Source organism: Leucoraja erinacea, chromosome 7, assembly GCF_028641065.1.
Source record: "Leucoraja erinacea ecotype New England chromosome 7, Leri_hhj_1, whole genome shotgun sequence".
Taxonomy (NCBI): domain Eukaryota; kingdom Metazoa; phylum Chordata; class Chondrichthyes; order Rajiformes; family Rajidae; genus Leucoraja; species Leucoraja erinaceus.
The window spans coordinates 14614749-14628309 of NC_073383.1; the positions used below are offsets into that span (position 1 = coordinate 14614749).

The window sequence follows — 13561 nt, forward strand, 5'->3', positions numbered from 1 at the left end:
AAACAATTTTAAAGATATCCAAAACTATTCTGTTATTTAAAAAATCAAACAATTGACGATGTTTAAAAGGGGCGCAGCGGCGCAATGGTAGAGTTGCTACCTTATTAGCGGAAGATGTAGGGAGGTTTCGCAGTTCAATCCTGACTATGGGTGCTGTCTGCATGAAGTTTGTAGGTTCTGCTAGCGACTACATGGCTTTTCACTGGATGCTCCAAAGACGTGCGGGTTTGTAGGTTAATAAGCATTGGTAAAAATTGTAAATTGGCCCTAGGGCGTCGGATGGTGCTCGTGTACGGGGTGATTGATGGTCGGTGTGGACTCGGTGGGCCGAAGTGCCTATTTCTGCATTCTCTTACTAAAGTCTATCTCTGAAGCCTAAATAAATTAAAACAATTCAAAGTACAAATTGCCCTAGCATCGTGTTTTTTCACTGAAATGAAAGATGACATGTTTCTACATCCAACGATGCAGGTCTTTGAGGGAATTCCAGTGTGTTTCTCTGGGATGACTGGCTATGTATGAGTCATGGAGAGGCATCACCAGCAAACAACAAAATTGACATGATGGGGCCGACAGCATTCATGAATGTGCTCTTCCTGAACTTGCTGGCACTTAATGCTGGGAAATGCCAATTGTTACATAAATTTAGCACCGTCAGCATTTTGCCACAGAGTCTGGTCATAAACTATAGCCCTGATAAATTATCATAAATTGCATTGCAAGACCACAGGAAACTAAAATATTTTCTCTTTTGCTGTTCAGATTAAAAAACATATATATTTTAGTTCTTTAATAAATATAAATAATTTTACCTATAGAGTTATGGGCCTGTCCCACGTAGGGGATTTTTCAGCGGACTGCTGGCGACTGCAGTTGCCGGCAGTCGCCTAAAAAAACGGCAACTGGAATGGCGACTGTCAGAGTGGAACACACACACGCAAACACATCGCTTCCTTCACCAGTCCGTTATGCAGGCGGGGGACAGGGCAAGCGGGTGGAGCGCTGTCTAAAAAATTCACACGGTGAAATGCCAAGGTAAAACACAGACACACCATGATGAATAGGAAGGTTGGCGCTGTAAAAAGATGGCTAAAGCACAGTGAACGATGTCCTTTAAAAGAGGAGGGAAGAGGGGGGGAGAAGAAGTGGAAACAACTTTTTAGAAGCCAAAGATACTCGGCTGTGAAGCTCGGCGGACATTTAACATTACCGGTCGGCTATCCTTGATTCTGAAAACTATTGCTTACCTTTTTTCCCCAATGAAATTCACCGGCCAGCACCGGCAACAACCTATGAGAACCTCCGACGTCCTGGCAACACATTAGGACCTCCTGGCGACCCACCTACGGCTCGAGAATTCTCGCTACTCTCCATGGCGGCTTCATTCTAGTCGGCGCTAATTTTTCAACATATGGAAAAATTCATGGCGACCATAATGAGGCTGCGACTAGTTCCCAGAAAGCGGGAACTCCTCACGACCATGAAGGCGACTCCCCGGCAACCACCCGCAAACATGTGGCGACTGCATAGTCTCCTGCAGTTGCCTAAGAAGTCGCCTAAGTGGGACAGGCCCATTAAGGGCGGAGAAGGGTGCTTGAAATCCGTTATGCCCTCTGGAACCCATGTCACCTGTAATTTCTGGAAGAAGTAAATAAGGTGAATTTCATGCATTTTCTATTATCTAAACCTCACTCTTAAACATATCTTGAATTGGTTCCAGTTCCAGCACTGTGCACACGGCAGCCAGCCAACAGTCTCTCCTCGTCTTTTTCCTTATTCATGTAATTTCTATCTATTTTGTATATTTTTAGTTTAGTTAGTTGGTTTTCGCATTATGTTGTGTTAAGGGTAACCAATAATTTCAACCTTTTTATTGCAATATTATATTTGAGCTGTGAAATAACTGGTCACTTAAATTCCATTGTTATTATAATGCACATGACGCTTTCAATGCCCTGTAACTGTGTCTTTTGACTAGTGGAAGACCAATTTCCCTCAGGGTAAATACAGTTGTATCATATCGTATCGTAGGTCAAGGGAAATACATTCAGCAGTAACTAATTCAAAATAAAATATTAAAGACATGACACGGTGATAGAGTTTAAAGATCAGTATAACATTAGAAGAGTGCAATGAAAGAATGTCTATGGAATAGAAGAAATTTGACTATAAAAGTTACTTACATCTATACCAGGAGAACCATTGGGTCCAGGAATACCAGGCCCACCAGGACCACCCTAAAGAAAAATACAATCTCAATTATCTTTCAGGAAATTGAAAATGGAATTGTATTTGTTATACTTTAAAAAAGACCCTTCAAATTTAGCTTTCTACATCTACAATATTGCCTATATCATTATGGATGGTAATAAAGAGATGTAATTCTCTATGAAATATGAACTAGTTAATTGGAGAATTGGTAAACCAAACGTTCAAATTCCACTGCTCTTGGATTCAGAAATGGCTGCTATAGTAATTGAAAAGGAGCAGAGGCCTATGAAAATAGATAAATCTACCAGATTACCAATATTTACACCGACATTTAAAAAGCTTTGTGGGACAAAGTTGCTTTGAAGTGGTTAGTTTGGCTGAGGCAAATTTATAAAATTATCGCTACTTTTACGACCATTGAATTTGCGCACTTTCACAGATTCTTCACATGGTATGTCTTTCTCTTGAAGGATATTCTGATAAATACAAAATCCAATAGCTGCAGCATAATTCTACAGTACCCATTTGGTCCAGATTCAAGGGCTGTTACTTCCCCACTGTTATCCGATTACTGGATAGTCCATCCATGAGAAGGGTGGAATACTGAGCTTCCAACGTACCCCATTCTGGACCTTGCACTTTTTTTAATCTACCACTTTTTCTGTAACTGTAAAGCTGTAATGGTGTAATACTATATTCTGCACCCCGGTATTTCTCTCTTTGCCCTCCCTGCTGTATGACTTGATTGTATTAATGTACATTATGATTCACTGGTTGGCATGCAAACATCATTTTTTGCTATTTCTCGATACAGGTGAGATAATAAACCCATATCAATACTTTTACATAAAGTAATCAAGCAGGGAAAAAAGCCCAAATTGTTGATTCTTTCCAAAGACTTGAAGGAGATAATCTTCATTTAAATTCAGTTACTGTATATTTCAATGCAATGCCTGTTTTAACTCATCTGGAAATTGAGATTAGAGTACGAATTGGGTTTCCTATTGGGTTTCTCTGCCAGAGCATCATTAAACCCAATGTATTTTATTTAAGACAGTACAGTGGAAATGTAAAAAAAAAATGGTGCATATCATTTTAATAATGTCTATTTTTTAATGTGTTGATTTTATACTTTTTAGTTATTAGTTTATTGAATTAGTTAATTAGTCAAAAGATTAAAACAGGAGAATATATTTATGGAAACAAAGTTGATAAATGCAACTTAATTTTTAATTCAGCAAATTAATAGACAGAGTCATAGAGTGATACAGTGTGAAAACAGGCCTCTCAGCCTGACTTGCCCACGCCGGCCAACATGTTTCAGCTACACTAGTCCCACCTGCCTACGCTTGGTCCATATTCCTCCAAACCTGTGCTATCCATGTACCTGTCTAACTGTTTCTTACACGTTGGGGTAGTCCCAGCCTCAACTACCTCCTCTGGCAGCTTGTTCCATACACCCACCATCCTTTGTGTGACAAAGTTACCTCTCAGATTCCTATTAAATCTTTTCCCCTTCACCTTGAATCTATGCCCTCTGGTCCTCGATTCCCCTACTCTGGGCAAGGCACTCTGCGCATCTACCCAATCTATTCCTCTCATGATCTTATACATCTCTATAAGATCATCCCTCATCCTTCTGCGCTCCAAGGAATAGAGACCCAGCCTACTCAACCTCTCCCTATAGCTCAGATTTCTATGTCCTGGCAACATCCTCGTAAATCTCTCTGAACCCTTTCAAGCTTGACAATATCTTTCCTATAACATTGTGCCCAGAACTGAACACAACACACTAAATGCGGTCTCACTATGTCTTATACAACTGCAACAAGACCTCCCAAAGACCTCTTTAAAACAATTGTAAACATGTAAAGAAAAAAAAGCATTTTACTTGACCATAACAAATAAACCTTTTATTTTATATTGGTTCCTTTTTATATTAGTTTCCATTTACTCTGCTAAAGTTGAAAAATTATTCTGTCATCATTTAAAAAAGATTAAAGAATGGCAATAAAAATGTATGTCGTTATTTTTTATTCATACATTAGACCATTGATTTGGACTATTTGTTGCCCCACAACGTTCTAATGCAAATATTCAAATCCAAGCATCTGATGCAATAGTTCTTGAACAATGATTTCTGAAGCACTGGTCATGCTGTGGCTCACAGAAGGCTATAAGATGGAAACTGGTGCATTCTGACCAAGTAAAGGTGGAGATTTGTACAACAGGATTATATGTGAACCTCAGGTAGAACTCATAATGTTGTGAGGTTTTTCTTTCTTGATGAAAGATCATCAGAGGCATTATTGAGGTACAAAAACCAGAGTCTGGCTGCAAATGTCCTTCCATTAAATTTTGCAGTTTCATGTGCTTTGACTTTAAATGGAAAATGTAACTACTTTAGAATATTTAATAAAGTGATGAATAGGGTCCAACTTCCATAGTAACATAATGAAATTTGTGCATGTCCAATGATCAAATTGCATTTTCTCATATACATTTAATAACATTGACCATGATTACGTTTAATAGGTTTCATAAATGCCAAAACCCAAGATATTGTCCATTATTTAGATAATTGCAGATGAATGCATGAATAACAATGGATGATCAAAAGTTATTCATTTCTGCTATGGGGTCTGTTTCATCATTCAATTTGTTTGTGACTGATTTGTTCCATACCTCCATTTATTGACTTTCCTTTCATTTACTGCAATTGAAGAAATAACCCATATCGCTTACATATTAAATTGAACCAGATGTAATCCAATGATGACAAATATTTGGTCTGTGGTATTAAGAAAAAATATTGGACTCCAAACTAAACTGAAAAACATTTTTAATTGAAATATTTTGGCAAATATTTTGAGAATTTATAACATTTCTCTTGCAGATTGACCAACCATTTAAGCAACTAATTATTAATTGCTATCTATTAATCTAACATTCCATGCACTTAACTAAAATGGATTATAGTAACCATGACTAATGCCAAAGTTAGTTGAACATCCATTACTAATTGCAATACTTACAGGATAGCCTTGTAATCCCTGTGCACCCTTTGGACCCGTTTTCCCAACATGGCCCTGTAATAACACAAATAATTTAACAGATATCAGTCAAAACAAACATAATTTAACTTAACAATATATTTATAATATTGATCCTAATCATTCATTTCAGAATAGGCACTCACCGATGGACCAGGAGGTCCGTTTGCCCCTGCAGAACCAGGAGATCCATTTTCACCTTTTGGACCAAGTCCACCATCTGAACCTTTTGGACCAGTTTGTCCATCATTACCCTGATTGTTAAAAAAAATTACATTAGCTGTGCACAGTGCCAGAGTTAACAATACAATGGTCTACTTTAACCTCTGAAGCAGTGGGACTATATCAACTTGCACTGCATGCCCAAGAAAGGGAATATGACAAATCTAGTCCTTGATTGTTGGCATCCAATTACGTTTTCTTGCCTCTGATCAGAATCCATTGACCGTGTGCAGGCATGTACAACTGCAAAACAATACTTTAAATGCTTGCGATCTAAGTCAAATTTCTGTGGGTTGCACAGCGGTTGAGTTTCTGCTTTACAGTGCCAGAGTCCCGGGTTCGATCCTGACTATGAGTGCTGTCTGTACAAAGTTTGTACATTCTCCCTGTGGGTTCTCTCTGGGTGCTTAGGTTTCCTCCCACATTCTAAAGACATGTAGGCATTTGTAAATTGTCCCTAGTTTGTAGAATAGAACTAATGTGTGGGTGATCGCTAGTCAGCGTGAACTCATTGAGCCAAAGAGCCTCTTTTCTAAATTTAAACTCTAGCTCTAAACTAAATTTCTCCCTTGGAATATCTTTCTGAATTGTTGTACTCAGAGTTTGTTTCAACCAATTTTTTTCCAAAACCACTTGAAGAATATACTGTTCCCATTTGCCTGTTGCATGTTGGGATAACTAATATATTAGATAAGCACAATATGTTAATAGCAGAGCCTTTCTTTCTTCCTATATTAATGCTGCTGTCATTAACTGGGTTTTGCTCCACTGAACAGGGATACACTTTGAGGCGTTAAACAGTTGAAGCACGAGAAGTAAGCAGCACAAACCACTCTTTGAAGTTCTACTGCTCTGTTATTAACCAGTGAAATGGTAGTATCAGTAATTTAGTGCATGCCATTTTCACAGATTGGGTGGCTGCCTGCGCGAAATATGCTGTGGACTGTACAATACACTTGAATAGGGTTCTCTTTATGACTTGGGTGGCACAGTGGTGCAGCTGGAGAGCACCTGCCTCACAACGCCAGAGGCTGAGGTTCAATCCTGTCGGTGGTACCGGTGTGGTGATTGCATATTTCCCCATGGGTTTCCTCCGGGTGCTCTGGTTTCCTCCCACCTCCCTAAGACGTAGATTAACAGGCTTCTGAAAATTGCCCATGGTTTGTAGGGAGTGGATGTAAAAGAGGGATAACATAGAACTAGTGTGAATGGGTGATTGCTATATGGTGTGGACTCAGTGGGCGGAAGGGCCTTTATCAATGCTGTATCTTTCAATCAATTTGCATTAATAACACAATCTCCCTTGCATAGCACAAAGCAAACAGATTTCCCTTAAATGTTGTGGTTTCTTTGTAGTTTTAAAATTCATGAGAAACAATGTGTTTTGCATTACAGTGCTGGAAGATGCATTGCCTTTTGAAATATTTATGTCTATATTTGGAAAAGGTTTGGGTATAAAGATAACTAGAATTATCTAGAGAGTATGTGGAAAAAGATGCATAAAGAAGACTTAACAAGGCACTGGCAGTTTCAACTTCATAGACCAACCATTGCAAGGAAGAGGGACAATCTGGGACAAGGAGTCAGAAAACATTCTGAACTGGCCAGTTTGTATATGTGTGGATAATATCCCAGCTAAGAAACAGAAAGTTAATGCAATGGTGCTTGTTAAGGAATCAGTATATGCATGTGTTGATGAAGCACTTTGTAACCAGAACTGTGGTTATTTGCTGAAAGTGTTGACAGATACGAATAGACAAAAATAGACATCATTAACTTGAATATAGTCAATCATTAATCAGAGTCTTTCTATTCATGAACATGTGTTGATATTGGGAGAGATCACTCACTGGAGTTCTGCTCACCCTGAAATGACTTCACATTTGTGCAATATTTGTGCAATGTGAGAATGTCTACTCATGCCTGATGTGTTAGAGATGACAGTCACAAAATTGTTACCTAGGCAGCCAAAATGTATTACTGAAACACATCTCACATGTTGGGAATGATGAAAAGATATATTTTTGGTTGCAGTCTATCTGAAGATCTTACATTAAGGGCATGTCCCACTTGGGCATCACACAGGTGGCACGCGAGGATTTTGAGAATCCCAAAATCTTGGGGCGCTGCGCGCTACTGCGTGTCACTGCCTACGCCACCGTGCCTCATCATGCTCCATGCGCACGTAATGCACGCCGTGCACCTGTCACTCGTAAATGATGTTGCATAAATGACGTGCAAATGATGCCCAAGTGGGACGGACAGGCCCTTTAGAGTGCAGGTATCTAATAATTATTAGCATAAAGAGACCAGACTAAATACATTCCATCCGATGAGGAAGAATTTCCTTAGTCAGAGGGTGACGAATCTGTGGATTTTTTTTGCCACAGACAGCTGAGGAGGCCAAGTCAATGGATATTTTTAAGGTGGAGGTTGACAGATTCTTGATTAGTATGGGTGTCAGGAGTTGTGGGGAGCAGGCATGAGAATGGGGTTGAGAGGGAAAGATAGATCAGTCATGATTGAATGGCGGAGTAGACTTGATGGGTCGTATGCTCTAATTCTGCACCTAGAATTTATGATCAGGTAAAGTGAGGCCAGTAAGCACCTGATAATGGGTTAATGGGTTAAGTCAATAGTTTTCTTTTAAAACTATTTGTAGTTTCAGAGACCGCATTGGCTTTGATGCTAAATAGCACAGAATGGAATATTTTACTTTTTGTTTTGACTTTGGACTATATTTCTATTTTTGATGCCAATAAACACACCAGTTACTAGGGATCACTTCAGTTCATGAGATTTATGAAACATTTCCATGATACAACTATAAAGCAACATAGAATGTGTTATTGGTATAGCTGTGTTTGCAGAACATCAAGTAGCAATTAACATAGAACATAGAACATAGAACAATACAGCACAGGAGCAGGCCCTTCAGCCCACAATGTCCATGCCGAACATAATGCCAAGTTACACTAATCTCTACTGCCTTCACTGATCCATATAACCATATAACAATTACAGCATGGAAACAGGCCATCTCGGCCCTACAAGTCTGTGCCGAACAACTTTTTTCCCTTAGTCCCACCTGCCTGCACTCATACTATAACCCTCCATTCCCTTCTCATCCATATGCCTATCCAATTTATTTTTAAATTATACCAACAAACCTGCCTCCACCACTTCCACTGGAAGCTCATTCCACTCTCTGAGTAAATAAGTTCCCCCTCATGTTACCCCTAAACTTCTGTCCCTTAATTCTGAAGTCATGTCCTCTTGTTTGAATCTTCCCTATTCTTAAAGGGAAAAGCTGATCCACATCAACTCTGCCTATCCCTCTCATCATTTTAAAGAACTCTATCAAGTCCCCCCTTAACCTTCTGCACTCCAGAGAATAAAGACCTAACTTATTCACCCTTTCTCTGTAACTTAGTTGTTTAAACCCAGGCAACATTCTAGTAAATCTCCTCTGTACTCTCTCTATTTTGTTGACATCCTTCCTATAATTGGGCAACCAAAATTGTACACCATACTCCAGATTTGGTCTCACCAATGCCTTGTACAATTTTAACATTACATCCCAGCTTCTATACTCAATGCTCTGATTTATAAAGGCTAGCATACCAAAAGCTTTCTTTACCACCCTATCTATATGAGATTCCACCTTCAAGGAACTATGCACGGTTATTCCCAGATCCTTCTGTTCAACTGTATTCTTCAATTCCCTACCATTTACCATGTACGTCCTATTTTGATTTGTCCTGCCAAGGTGTAGCACCTCACATTTATCAGCATTAAACTCCATCTGCGATCTTTCAGCCCATTCTTCCAAATGACCTAAATCACTCTGTAGACTTTGGAAATCCTCTTCATTATCCACAACACCCCCTATCTTGGTATCATCTGCATACTCACTAATCCAATTTACCACACCTTCATCCAGATCATTGATGTGCATGACAAACAACAAAGGACCCAACACCGATCCCTGAGGCACCCCACTAGTCACCTGCCTCCAACCCGACAAACAACCATCCACCATTACCCTCTGGCATCTCCCATTCAGCCACTGTTGAATCCATCTTGCTACTGCATTTATACCCAACAGTTGAACCTTCTTAACCAACCTTCCATGAGGAACCTTGTCAAAGGCCTTACTAAAGTCCATATAGACAACATCCACTGCTTTACCCTCGTCAATTTCCCTAGTAAACTCTTCAAAAAATTCAAGAAGATTAGTCAAACATGACCTTCCAGGCACAAATCCATGCTGACTGTTCCTAATCAGACCCTGTTCATCCAGCTGCTTATATATATATTATATATATATTATCTTGAAGTATCTTTTCCATTAATTTGCCCACCACTGAAGTCAAACTAACAGGCCTATAATTGCTAGGTTTACTCTTAGAACCCTTTTTAAACAATGGAACAACATGCGCAGTACGCCAATCCTCGGGGACTATTCCCGTTTCTAATGACATTTGAAATATTTCTGTCATAGCCCCAGCTATTTCTACACTAACATCCCTCAATGTCCTAGGGAATATCTTGTCAGGACCTGGAGACTTATCCACTTTTATATTTTTCAAAAGTGTCAGTACAGGTGCACAACCTTTTATCCGAAAGCCTTGGGACCAGACACTTGTCGGATTTCGGACATTTTCGGATTTCCGAATGGAAGATTTTTAGCGTAGATTAGGTAGGTAGCGCGGGCGGCTTGAAAAGTCTGGAGCGACTACCTCCTCCCTGGAGACCGGGGAATCATTGTAAATTATTGCATAAATGTTAGTCAGTTAGTTTGGAGGGATTTTATGTGGTGGTGGTGGGGTGGATGGGTGAAGGGGGAAACTTTAATTCTTAGTCCCCTACCTGGTCGGCAACTCCCAACATCGCGGAGCTGGGGGCTCCGTCCGGCCGCGGGCGGCGCCGGTTGTAGCTCCGACCCCGGCAACTCGACCCCTGGCTGCGGGGCGCTCCAAATCCAGCGCCGCCCGCGGTCGGACGCCCGGAGCCCCAGCTCCGCGAATGTTGGGAGAAGGCAGCCTCAGCGCCCTGGAGCTTACCGCACAGCGACCCGGTAAGGCATTGCCCGCTTCCCGCTGGTATCCCAGTGCTGCGACGCCGCCGACTCCCAACATTTGCGGAGCTGGGGCTGCGGGCGGGCGTCCGGCCACGGGCGGCGGTGGATTTGGAGCGCCTCGCAGCCAGGGGTAGAGTTGCCGGAGTCGGAGCTACAACCGGCACTGCCCGCAGCCCCAGCTGGGAGTTGGCGGCCACAGCGCTGCGGAGCTTATTGCACGGCGACCCGGTAAGGCATTGACCGCTCCCCGCCTCTCCGACCAGGTAGGGGACTAAGAATTAAAGTTTACCCCCCCTTCACATAAAAGCCCTCCAAACTAACTGACTAACATTTAAGCAATGATTTACAGATGTTTAAGTGTCTCCCCGGTCTCTGGGGAGGAGGCAGCCGCTACAGTAGTACAGACCTGGGTTGACCGTGGGTCGTTTCGGGTCAAGTTTGGCGCCAAACGCGAGCTTTGGTGTGCAGACGACATCCTGGAAAAAATGGCCGGTTTTCGGAGTTTTTCGGTTTCCGGAACACCGGATAAAAGGTTGTGCACCTGTACTTCTTTTACTTTGAAACTCATAGTATCCATAGCTACTCTACTAGTTTCCGTTACCTCACATAATTCAATATCCTTCTCCTTGGTGAATACCGAAGAAAATAAATTGTTCAATATCTCCCCCATCTCTTTTGGCTCTGCAGATAGCTGTCCACTCTGTCTCTCCAATGGACCAATTTTATTTGCAGGATATCCTTCCATTCCCTGCATATTACATGCCTATCTCAAGCCTTTTAAATACAACATTTGTGACTGCAAATAGAGATACCTAAGGAATCAGAAAGTATTACAATTAGGCCAGATCATGCTCCAGGGTAGGCAATAGTCCTGAGATCAGGCATTCACCACATCGTCAACTTTCATTTCTGCTTACTGTGTCATGAAAGTTGGTAACCTCTGAACCCATAATATGCTGAGGATCCACTACTGGGTCTAAATGTATTTAAGAAGTTCAGGATATACTTTGTACCCGCCCCCTTCTGTTTACAGATAATTGATTGGGATTGCTGTTTTTTAGGATAGAATTCCAATAAATGTCACTTTAATTAACTACAAATTAAAAACATTGTTAACTGCATATGCTGCATTTCTTTTATTAACTGCTCTCAATTCCCTCTGAATATGTCTTCAATCGCTGCTGTCAAAGGTAATTGGGGCAGTTTCCTTCACAATGCTTCTATATTCTCCACTAACTCCTCCATGTCACAGTACTTTCCACATTCTAAGTAAAAATGCTCTTTTTCAATTTGTTATTGTACTTTCTAGTGACCGTTTTATACCAATGGTTTTAACATATGTATGGGGTGGGAGATTGCAACCTTCACATGGTCCACCCTGTTTCGACTAATGCAATCAGCCCGACGTGCACAAACAAATAGATCAAATAGAACAAGTTGACCTATAACTTTAGGCTGTGCACACCATACGCAAGAAGAAGAAGTAAGACATGTATGTGCCTCTCAATCTTATTCTATTCTCAATCTTCCCTTTTCCAGATGAATGTCCAGCAGCTTGTTCAGACATTCCCATTAGATAAAACCACTCAGTACTGGAATCATACCAATACTCTTGTTTGTACCTTCTCCAACAGCTATATGTTGTTTCTATAATGTGGAAACCAGAATTGTGCATAGCAGTTCATAGCATTCCAAGTATGACCTAACCAGTCATCTGCACAAAGTTAAAATAGCTTCTGTGCTTCCCAATGGTGCTCTAGAAATGGATGCTATCATTTTTCCTTTTTAAGATTTACTAACCCATGCAACTACAATGATTTATTGTGGAACAACCATTTAGCCATCTGTTTTATAAGGGGCACATTATCTTCTTCAGGTACTTAATTCTAGTGACTTTTATTTTTACTGATTCAAATTAATGTTAATGGTGCAGATGTGGAAATGGTTGGGAGCTTCACATTCCTTGGTATTAATATTGCAAAAGAGTTGTGATAAATTGACCACATTGGTGTGGCAGCCAAGAAGGCAAACCAATGCCTTTATTTACTGAGGAGACTGAGGAAATCCGGTATGTCTACATTGAGTCTTATAAACTTCCACAGATGCACCATAGAAACCATACTGTCCATAAGACCAGAATTAGGCCATTCAACCCATCAGGTCTGCAACACCATTTGAACATGGCTGACCTATTTTTCCTCCTCAACCTCATTCCCCTGCTTTCTCCCCGTAAGCTGTGATTGCTACAATCTCTGCTTTAAAAATACCCAATGACGTGGCATTCACAGCTGTCTATGGCAAAGAATTCTACAGATTCAAATTAACACAGCAGGTTGAAGGCTGCGGGGTAATAAGTTCATCAGAAAGGCTGGGGGCGGAGTTGGATTCATGGGAGGTGGTCTTGGAGTGGAGGATGCTCCTCAAACTGCAGAGCATCTTGGACAATACAGCTCACTCCCTCCATGACGCATTGGTCAACCTGAGGAGCATCTTCAGCAGCAGACTGGTTCCACCAAGATGCAGTACAGAACACCACAGGAGATCCTTCTTCTCTGTGGCTATTAAACTGTACAAATCCGCCCACTTCTGTCGTGCAGTAGACTGACTCCCCCCTCCCCAACCTTTGCATATCACCAATCCTTTCCACTCATCACTTTAATTTCATGTTTCATGTATCTTGCGTTTTATGAGAGTTAGCAGACCAATTTCCCTCCTGGGATAAATACAGTTCTATCGTATCGTAGATACACCACCCTCTGGCTAAAGAAATCCCACCTCATATCCATTCTAAAGATATGTCTTTTTTTCTCTGAGCCTGTGCCAAGGGTCCTAGACACTCCCACTACTAGAAACATCCTCTCCACATTCACCCTATCTAGGCCATTCATTATTTGTTAGATTTAAATGAGATTAATTCCCCTCCCCACCCTTTTAAATTCCTGCAGGTATTGGCCCAGAGCTTCCAAACACTCGTAAGTTAACCTGATCATCC

At 41.0% G+C, this 13561-nt stretch overlaps 1 protein-coding gene across 1 annotated transcript in view; it reads right to left on the reverse strand.

Annotated features, from left to right (window-relative positions):
* The window catches only part of col5a2b (collagen, type V, alpha 2b), a 121779-nt gene that overhangs the window by 23466 nt on the left and 84752 nt on the right, over nucleotides 1-13561 (reverse strand). Inside the window, exons 37-39 of the mRNA XM_055637630.1 lie at nucleotides 5411-5518; nucleotides 5247-5300; nucleotides 2184-2237 (exon numbers count right to left, since the gene is read on the reverse strand). Coding sequence (XP_055493605.1) covers nucleotides 2184-2237; nucleotides 5247-5300; nucleotides 5411-5518 — 216 coding nt within the window. The remainder of the gene's footprint in view (nucleotides 1-2183; nucleotides 2238-5246; nucleotides 5301-5410; nucleotides 5519-13561) is intronic.